Source organism: Olea europaea, chromosome 12 (genome assembly GCF_002742605.1).
Source record: "Olea europaea var. sylvestris chromosome 12, O_europaea_v1, whole genome shotgun sequence".
Taxonomy (NCBI): domain Eukaryota; kingdom Viridiplantae; phylum Streptophyta; class Magnoliopsida; order Lamiales; family Oleaceae; genus Olea; species Olea europaea.
Genome location: NC_036248.1, coordinates 22,226,380 through 22,236,345, shown reverse-complemented (window position 1 = coordinate 22,236,345; position 9,966 = coordinate 22,226,380). Strand labels below are relative to the sequence as shown.

The window sequence follows — 9,966 nt, the reverse complement described above, 5'->3', positions numbered from 1 at the left end:
TCCTTCTTGTACCTTGTAAGTCAAGAGTAAAGTTCATTCTTCTTTCTTCTTTCTTCTTCATCTTTATTTTCAATGTAGTTAGAACACTTGTACATGTTATTACTCCTGCATAAATACAACTACCAAGTTTGTACAATTGTAACATTCAATTTGAAATCTATTAAATCTCCCACCATTTGTTTCTTCTTCCTGCTATTTGAGAATTATGTTGTCATCACTTTCTTGAATTATATGAGTGTTGATATTCCCTTTATTATTGGATGAATAATGGAAATTTCTATCTCCTCTTTTGCATCCTCCTACATCTTTGGTTCGTATTGCTCCTCTTTTTTATCTTACAAAGACTTGTTCTACCGATTCTCTATCCTTTTTCAACAACTTCTCGTGAGCTTGTAGCATGGCCATGACTTCATCAATAATAATTTCTTAGCAGCCTTTTTATTCTTCGGCTGTCACCACAATAGAATTAAATTTTTCATGTAAAGTTGAGAATTTTTTTGATCACTTGAAGATTACTTACTTTTTTACCATACATTTTCATCTCAGTTATAACCACCCATAGTCATGAAAAGTAATCTCAAATTGATTTAGATTCGTTCATGGATAGGGTTTCGTATTCTCCTATCACAGATTGAAGATAAAAAATTTTGACTTTGTTTGCACCTTTGCATGCGTTTTGAAGAATCTCCCATGCACCTTTTGAAAGGCGTATAAACAAGAGATTGATGAATCCTACTAAGAGCCTTTTGATCCTTCCTCTTAGTTGCTTGTTGAAAGTCTTGAACACGCCTTCTTCATTTTGAGGTTCAAAACATCTCTCTATCAAATCTGACAAACCTTGACTTTCAAGACAAGTATTCATATGAATACACTGCATACTATAGTTATCGTTAATGAGTCGATGAACACGAAGAGAATCGTTGATTTCCATTTATTCTTCTCACATTCTTATAACCTCGCTTTGAAACCACTTTTGTTGGAAACTTGGAGATGGAACAACAAGTTTTAGAAGAGTAGAAGATTATATTCAAGAAATCACTTATCTTTTCACACTCCAGAATGACTTAATTATGCAGAATTTAAATTGCATTAAATTGTTAGTTTCTTCAATTTTTTACTTCATGGAGATAATTAAGGTGGCCGACTGTTTCTTGTCATTAGTCGTTTTAGTATGGTCTTAGTAACCTTTCTGTAGTTAGGTTGATACAATGTTTTGCTGGCTAATTAAATTATATTATTTACACTTGTCAATTTGTTGCTTCTGAGAATTGACAAAGAATAACAATGAAAGTTTCTCAAGAGGATTGGAGCAGACTACCATAACACAAAAATTTTCTTTCTAAAGAAATTTGATTTGGAACTCTTATATGTCCAAGGTTTAATATGAAAATAATTTTATAACAAAGTATAGTGTTGTCAAAGGTTCTATAACAAGGTTGAATAAATGTTCATTTACATTGTGGGATTTATTATTCTTTCCAGATATATATAATCTCTTGTAGAATCCAACACATATATCGGAAGGGTAACTCGGTAGCTAATATCCTGTCAAAATTGGGAGCGTCTTATGTTTCACATATTTGGATGGACTCTATCACAATCCCATCATCAGTTAGAGGAGCTTTGCGTATGGATAAACTGAGCATCCCCAATTTTCGTGGCTTTTCTCCTCACAGTTTGTCATCAAATCTTTCAATGTTGTTCTAGATTACAAGTAATTTGGCTTACTTTGATATGGATGGTGTTTTGCTAATCTTATGTAACTACGGTATTCCTTCGCCACAAGTAAGGGTTCATCAATAAAAGTCATTTAGTTAAAAAAAAAAAAAAAAAATACCCTTCAACTGACTTTTATGCTATGAATTTCTACTGAAGCGCCTGGCTCGCGAATGGGCTGCCGTCGTAGGTGCAAATCTCGTGTTGTAATCCAGCACAGGATTACAAGGGAGGATTATTTTGTTGAAAGAAGTTATTTGCTTGTTGAGGACATTTTTTCTATCATTTTTTCCGTATAAAACTCGAAACTGCTTTCCATTTCAAGCTGGTTGAGTATTAAAGCTCGACTAATCTGACAAATGGAATTGAGGCAACTGATTTGCATGCACCTTCTGAAAATAACATTTTATCCATTAGATGATTATGGGTGTTGGGCTGTGATGCCAGGTCGAGTCCAATATGTTTAGGTGATAATGAAATGGCCTATTGGCCCAGATAAATATTCACTGCCCAATAACGTTTGATGGTCGCCCACGACCCGAGCCCAATAAATGGCCAGATATTTTGGATATTCAAAGTGCGACTTTAAGTTGTTGAATGAAGGTAGAAATACTAGTCGCTCTGGACCATTAGATGAGACCCTAGATCAATGGTTGAGATTTAGTATAAAATGGGTCTATTCTTCTAACCCTAATAGTCGATTCACTCTTCGTTCTGAGAGAGTCTCTAGAACTTTACACCATGTTCGTCTTCACTCAGATTTTCTGGTTTTCCTTCTTCTGTGTGATTAAGGGTTGATTTCTCTGTGTGAGATTAAAGTCTTTGTGATTTTCGATGTGAGTAAGACCATAGATCTGGGGTTGAGTTCTTTCTGATTCATCGAAGTGACTCTTGTTTTGTATCTTGAGTTGTGAGGGTTTATTGGGTCTATTGGGTGCCTCTGTGAAAGATATAGAAGGGTACAGTGTCTGAGCCTAAGATCGGTGAAGTCTTTGATGCCGGTTGGTTATGGATTTTTTTCGAGTGTTGTCGATGTAATTTGTTGGTTACTGAATCTGTTGTATTCTTGGGTCCTTTGTACTAAGAATGGGTTTGGAATTAGGTTATTTATATGTTTTGCCTTGCAATGGAAAAGTAATTTTTTTCCCACTCTTTTATTTATCAAAAGCCAAAAAAAAAAATGAAAAAAGAAAAGTGAGTGACCATCATTATGATCTGTTTGGTGGGAATTAAAATTAAATTTTTAGTAGATTTTGATAAAAATTAATGAAATGTGTGGTTAAAAATGTGGATCTTACAAAATATGGTTAAAATGAATTGTTGACTTTGATTTAAATTAAAATCTTAATTCTAATCCCTACAAAAAAGGGAATATATATTTTTGAAACTCAACATTAGTATCGCGCTTCGAACTTTAAAAGTATTACTCAATGCTTATTCTTGATCATATATATGGTAATAAATATTTCTTTATTATTTCATGCAAGTACTCTTCCCCGACCTTACATTACATGCATGCATGGCACTGCTAATTGCATATCAGAGAACACCTCAAATACAGAAAAAGATAAAGGGAAATTGTTGAATTTCTGGCATTATTCGCACTCAGCAGTACGTCCAACTTAGTCAATTGCTGTAACAAGAAAAAAGAAAAAAGAAAAAATTGTGGACAAATTAGAAATAGAATTTAACAAGAAATAGAGATTAAGAAAAAATCCACTTAATATTGTCTACACCTAAATCTGAATAACTATGTGTCCTCTTTTAATCGTTATGCCTTAACCTGTTAGATAAGTTTGTTTAACATAGCGTTAAAGCAATTAGATATTTTGAATTTAAATATTGTTGCAATTGATTAAGAAAATTGTTCACGTGTCAATCTTTTGATATGAATATGAAAATCGTTTGCATGTGAGGGAGCACCTAAAACAATGAAATTCAGTGGCGGATCTAGCCATAAGTTTGGACACAGACTATGATACAAATGTATATGGGTTTATCTTATAGTAAAAATAGAAATTAAAAAAAAAAAAGAAGAAGAAGAAGAGCAAAGTGGACATTTGTAGGGGCAGATATGGGCTGTAGCCTATAGTCCGGTCGAGCTAGTGACTGTATTCGCCTTGATAACATTGTTTGCATGTTCCGATTTAGTAGGAAGTTTGAGTTATTCGTCTCTTTCAAATTATCATTGTGGTACGAGTTTAGATGACAAGGAGGGTGGGGGTGGGTTCCCAAAATGGATTAACTACTCCAATGACGGTAAAGATTGGAAACGTACGAGATTGAATTTAAAGGTTGGAGGATGAGTTTTTCACATTCATCAAAAGTTGGGGACTAAACATGTAATTTTCCGTTACCATACAGATTGTGTAGGAGCAAACTAACCACCACAGCTGAGGGAAGGGAGGTTGCACTGGGACGGGAGGCGAGCGGCGATCCTAACAGTGTTGCAAATGCAGTCGTGATCCAACGACTGCAGTGCGCCGCAGCAGTCGGTGCTTGGGGCGGCATTGGTGGTGCCTGGAACTACAAAGGGTGCACAAACACTTAGGTTTGCAAGGGAAGAAGAGCAACTACTCTGTGCCTGAGATTGAGTCATGTGGTATTGCACCACCAGAACAAGGAAGAGCACCACCAGCCACATGGGGCGGAGGCGGCGGCTGAGGGAAACATCAGATACCATTGCTGCCATGTTTTAAGTTTTTTGCTTTTTCTGATTTTTGTGCCTTATTTCATTGCTATTTATAGTTGTTAATAACTTGTTGTGGTGGGATTATGCATTGAATGGTGATCATTTTGCATGAGTGACCTAATTGAAAGTTTGGCTTTCACCAAATCTGTGTTGTCACTCAAGCTCTCATGCTAGTTTGGTCAAGTGAATTATGAAAAATATTAAAGAAGAAAAAAAAGGTTGAAATTTGCGAATATGGTTTAGTGTGTAATACTGAACATGTATTTATTGATTTTATGATGAATGATGTTCGTGAGAAACCCGCAAGCATACGACACTATTGACAAGTAATAGATTTAGTGAGTTAAGAGTTATCGCCCGTCCCACATAGAATAAATTTCAATTCAATTTTATTAGTTATGTATTTAATTTGAATTATGTAAATAAAAGATAAATTGATTTTGTGATTATTCTAAATTAATATAAGAAAGCAATAAAAGTTTGATTTTTGTCAAATTATGAATGATTAAATTGGATTTCGAATCCGACTATCGATATCTATTTCAATTCTTGATTTGTAATCTAATCTCATTCATGCGTTAGAAAATTAACTCAAATGGTTACAATTCTTCTAAAATTACAATTTTTCCAATTCGATCATTTGCTATAAAAAAAAATGGGTCTCAAGTTGAGGTTAATAATTTGGAGAATAACTCTTTCGGCTAGAAATTGATTTGGAAAGTACTTCAACTCTATTTCACTCCTTTGACCTCCAAATTGCATCCAATTGATCATATGTGATTTTTAATCATCATTTTATGGTCCGAATCAACTATTGCATGTTTACACTTTGGTCCCCAAACTTTGAATTTCTTTCCTTTTTGCTCTTTTTCGTTCATTTCTTCCAGTTCTACCCTTTTGCATTGAGTTCGACCTAACAAACATAATTAACAGATAATTAAGTTTTAACTCATTTAAATCACTAGCAAATACTCTAATTTAATTGTCTAAATAAGTGTACAAGATACACTTATCAGATGACCAGGTAGCGTTCGAGAAATGGTTAGTGAAAAGAAGTAGGCGAAATAGTTAGTTAATTGTTGCATTTAAGTTCCATCAACGTATTACCTAATTATTCAAGAATATTCACGTGACGCCCACTTCAACCCTATCCAAGATTTAGTCTCTGTTTGATTTGGATAAAAATTAATTTTTCAGTAAATTTTGAAAAAAAAAAAAATTGAAAGAATGTATAGTTGAAAAGTTGTAAATGTCATGAAATGTATGGTTAAAATTTATTGTTGATTTTAACTTAAATTTCAATGTAATTTTTTAGGTAAACCAAACAATGGCTTATCCCTTGTTTGAGCCACATTATTTGGCTAAGAATGTATTTTGAAATGATGATTGATGAAGATTATGTTATTAAAAAATAAGAAAAAGTTTGGATCTGCGTGTAAATTACTTATTGAAGAATGTGTAGTTGAAAAGAGGAGATAGAAAAATGTATCTTGAAAATAATGGGATCAAACAAGGGCTTAATATCAAACACCTCATCTCTATATGTATCTATCAATATATAGGTTTCGGTGCTCATTTACATCAACGCGATCGTCCCGGAATTCTTAAAGAAATTATTAAAATATTTTTTAAACCTAACTTGGTGGCAATCAATTTAATTAATACATACAACCTAACTTGGTGACAATCAATTTAATTAATACATACTTAAGTTGGATTAGTCATATTCTAATTATCGGATCATGTGCGTCTATGGATCTTGACGAACTGGCAATGTGATGAATAATCAAATACTAAAGAATTTGCGATATTACTATCAGTCACGTGATGAATAATCAAATACTAATTATTTATTTGGAAATAATTTATAAACGGTTTAATTTATAAATATATAAAAATTAGTGGTGAATAAGTAAATTGTAGTCGTTGGTTCGCACATTTGAAAATTTTGACGGTTTAATTCGACTGTTGTAATTGAGTGGCTCATAAATATACATAGATTGAAATGATTGAACTCGTAAGAAAATGCCACTGTAGCTGAAATCAAATAATCACTATTTGGAAGTAAATGAAGTATTTTTGGGTTTCTTTTGATTTATGATAACTTGGTCCAATCCAAGACAAACTTTAATCAAAGATTGAACCAATAAAGTTTAACATGAAAACATGGAAATACACAAACAATCAAAAAAAAAAAAAAAAAAAAAAAAAAAAAAAAAAAAATAAAAAAAAGAAAAAAAAAAAAAAAAAAAAAAAAAAAAAAAAAAAAAAAGAAAAAAAAAAAGAATTAATATTGAAGTACAATAGTCCTAAGATGTTATATGTTCATCTTGGTCAGATGAAGCTGGAGCTGTCCAATACAATTTCACTGCAAACAAAAGCTTTTCCCTTTGTAGTGGCCCATCTTCATGATCTACAATCTTACTTTCCCAATTCAATCCATGTGCAATCCTCTTGACTTTCACCAACATATCTACGTCGTCTCGGATAATCAAACTTCCTTCTGGTCGTAAAATTCTGTCCATTTCTAACATAATATCTTCCATTTCACAACTGCGACACAAATGTGCACAAAAAATAAATGTTACATAGAGATTTTATCACAATTGAATTTCTAAATATACACATTTTTCTTGTAAAGTAACAATCCTCTTAATGCATGTTCAGTACGTTGGACTCGCTTCAATTTCGTATAGTCTAAACCAAAATTAATGCAGAGTCAAGTTACCTATTCTTGTATAGAGTAAACACCGAGTCAGCATGAATTAGATCATATGTTCTAGGGTAAGTTGACATTGCTTCACACCTACACCAAATATGAACATTGTAACTTTAAAATAAGATATCTGATAAAGCTTTAGGAAAAAAATGGTAAAATTTACTTTAAACACAAACATAAATTCGAACCACTAATCAAGATTTACCAGCTTTGATAAGTTCCAATCAATCCTCGTTCATAAATGACACCAAGTGTGTTAACCTTAGCCTCAACAGGTACTATGTTCATAACCCAAAGTGGATCTTCAGTCAAACTAGCTGCAAATCCACCAAGGAACGCATTCATATCAAGTATATTTCGATGCCTTCCCACTTGTCCAAGTTGGTTATTAACGGTCTTGTAATACGATATTCTTCTTCTCCATAGCTGCGAGTTTTGCTGGAAAGTTTCCAGGGTGACACCATTTACTGTCCCCCTAGTAATCCGAGAAGGTGCTGCATTTAATCTCTTAGGCCATTTTTCCAATTCCCCACCAGCAACTTCTTCACTGTTGGAAACTTCAGGCAAGGGAGTTAAACAAGTTTCTAAATCTGTGTACCTGTACAATTTAAAATCAGGATGAGATTTCCCAACAAGTTCAATGACAACCGGCTAATTTTACCCCACGAATTCATGTAAGATTCTAATACAAGGAGTCGAGGAACACAAACCAAGCTTTATCTGGATCCTGGGCAGGGCAGAATGGAGGGTTTTTTACTGTCTTGTGGAACTTTTTGCAGGGTAAATGATTGGTTGGTTTCTGCCATATAGCTATATCACCCTTCTGAACCAATTTTTTCCAGCATATGATTTGTGTTATATTCTCAATTTGCATTTTCTCTGCACTCAAATCCTCCGCCGTTCTCTGCCACCCTTTCCAGTGGTTCTTCCAGTTGATTGGTGGACCGGAGAGAATCCAGTAGCCACCGGGCCTTAACACTCTATCAACTTCCATCAAGTAGGTGCCATCTGTTTAAACAAACATCAAAAGTTAAGGGTTTTTTGTTAGCCAATATGATTACGTGTTAAGTACTGAATTAGGCTTCGTCCACTTTACATGTCTAGGTGTCATTCAAATGACAAAACTATTATTCCAGAAATCAAAACTTAAGCAAGAATAATGATGAAATCCGTATAGATGAAATTACCATATTGACCCCATGGAATAAGGCAACGCGAACAATGAGCCATATCGAACGCTCTAGATGGATACGGGAGCCTCTTGGATGCAATAACACCAATCAAAGCAGGAACTCCTCGCTCTAAAGCAAATTGTACTTGTGCTTCGTGCGTATCTCTTGGTGCAAATGACATTGCAACTATATTTTTTGACAAAAGATAAGCTCCCCAACTCGCAACCTGTACAATATTTCAATTCCTAACAACTTATTTTCATAGAATTAAAATAAAACATGTTTCTAGATCTAAAGCCTCATTTCATATCATTAAAGACATGGAACAAAATCTTGTTAGTCACCCATCTAGTTTGCATTGGCCTCCCTGCCAACTAGACTGGTGATGATCACGTTCAAAAGTGACCTAAACTCTTTAAGATTGAAGAAAAGGAAAATCCCGCAACCAAAATAGGAAATATACTACAAACGCAACAAATAAGGAAAATAAGGCTTACCCCACAACCAGTATCAATGGCAGTTCTGATGGAGCCATCTTTGAGATTGATCAACTTGCCAATATCATCAATATATGCTCCGGCACCATTAGGGAACATGGTTCCCCCACCGGGGAATCTGAAACGATCACCATCATATCTAATCCAATTTTGCACGGCCTTCTCCACAGTCAATTCCTTGTGTGGTACATTGGCGTACCACACCAGATCACGGCTCAGCGGCCATTTGAACGGGTTTCGGTAGCCGTGGGGAGCCGGTACGCGGCACTTGAGAAGTTCATCCTTCTCTGGGCAGTGTCTTTCTCTGTATATCAACCTGTTCCTGCCGAATTTCAATGACCTGTTGGAGTCCTCGCAAGGGGTGTATTCGCTGTATTTTATATCACATGGCGGGTACTTCTTGATAGTTTCTTCAGGGACTGTGGCGGCGGCAGCGCTTTCATCGGCCGAGTGGTGGGTGGCGAAGTCGAGTTCTTTGCTGATGGTGGAGGTTGGTGATGATGTTGATGGTGATGGGTGGGCTCCTATAGTGATGTTTGTAGAAGGAAAGCAAGGGATGGTTGCACTTACAATGGAGGTGGTGGAGCCGCTGTGTTGCCAAGCGCCAAAAAGATAAGAGAGTGAACATAGTATGGTTACAACCACCAGAGAATATACGCGGGGCTTTTTCCAGTAAGAGGTGGCCGCCGCCGCCGATGGTGGTTTAGACAGCGGCCTGTAGTATGGTGGACTTGGACCCGCCATGGATTGTTTGATGGATTCTTGATCATCTAGAAAACGTAAATATTTATAGAATGCTAATCTTGGAAAATGTCTTTCACTAGCCTAGCCAGCTGATAAATGTAATTTCGTCATAGAAAGAAAAAGGTGATGACCGTTAATAATTAAGTAAAATTGAACATTAAATTGTAAAAAGATAGTATAATAAATATTTAAAATTTTTAACCTAAACTGTTAAAAGGACTAAACCCAATAAATTTACTATTAAAGTAATCGAAATAATATATTTTATTTTTATTGTTATTTTAATAATTTGAATTAGGGTCCGTTTGATAGTAAAGGTGGAAAATACAAACTAATCCCATGTAAGTTGGAATAGAAAAAACAACCAAAATTATAAGGATTCGATTTCCATGGAATTGGCCACATGCTTTAAGTGTCTCTGTCTTG

At 34.8% G+C, this 9,966-nt stretch overlaps 2 protein-coding genes across 2 annotated transcripts; both read right to left on the bottom strand.

Annotated features, from left to right (window-relative positions):
• Window positions 1–3,137: 3,137 nt before the first annotated feature.
• Window positions 3,138–4,451, bottom strand: LOC111407038 (protein 108-like). The gene is made up of 2 exons (XM_023036376.1): window positions 4,102–4,451; window positions 3,138–3,349 (listed from the first exon to the last, which is right to left on the bottom strand). Exons 1-2 carry the CDS (start codon window positions 4,406–4,408, stop codon window positions 3,339–3,341), a joined length of 318 nt encoding a protein of 105 aa, XP_022892144.1. The 5' UTR covers window positions 4,409–4,451; the 3' UTR covers window positions 3,138–3,338.
• A 2,202-nt stretch (window positions 4,452–6,653) lies between these two features.
• On the bottom strand, window positions 6,654–9,570 carry LOC111406090 (probable methyltransferase PMT16). The gene is made up of 6 exons (XM_023035290.1): window positions 8,797–9,570; window positions 8,315–8,525; window positions 7,838–8,135; window positions 7,333–7,725; window positions 7,137–7,214; window positions 6,654–6,961 (listed from the first exon to the last, which is right to left on the bottom strand). Exons 1-6 carry the CDS (start codon window positions 9,538–9,540, stop codon window positions 6,718–6,720), a joined length of 1,968 nt encoding a protein of 655 aa, XP_022891058.1. The 5' UTR covers window positions 9,541–9,570; the 3' UTR covers window positions 6,654–6,717.
• Between the last annotated feature and the right edge of the window lie 396 nt (window positions 9,571–9,966).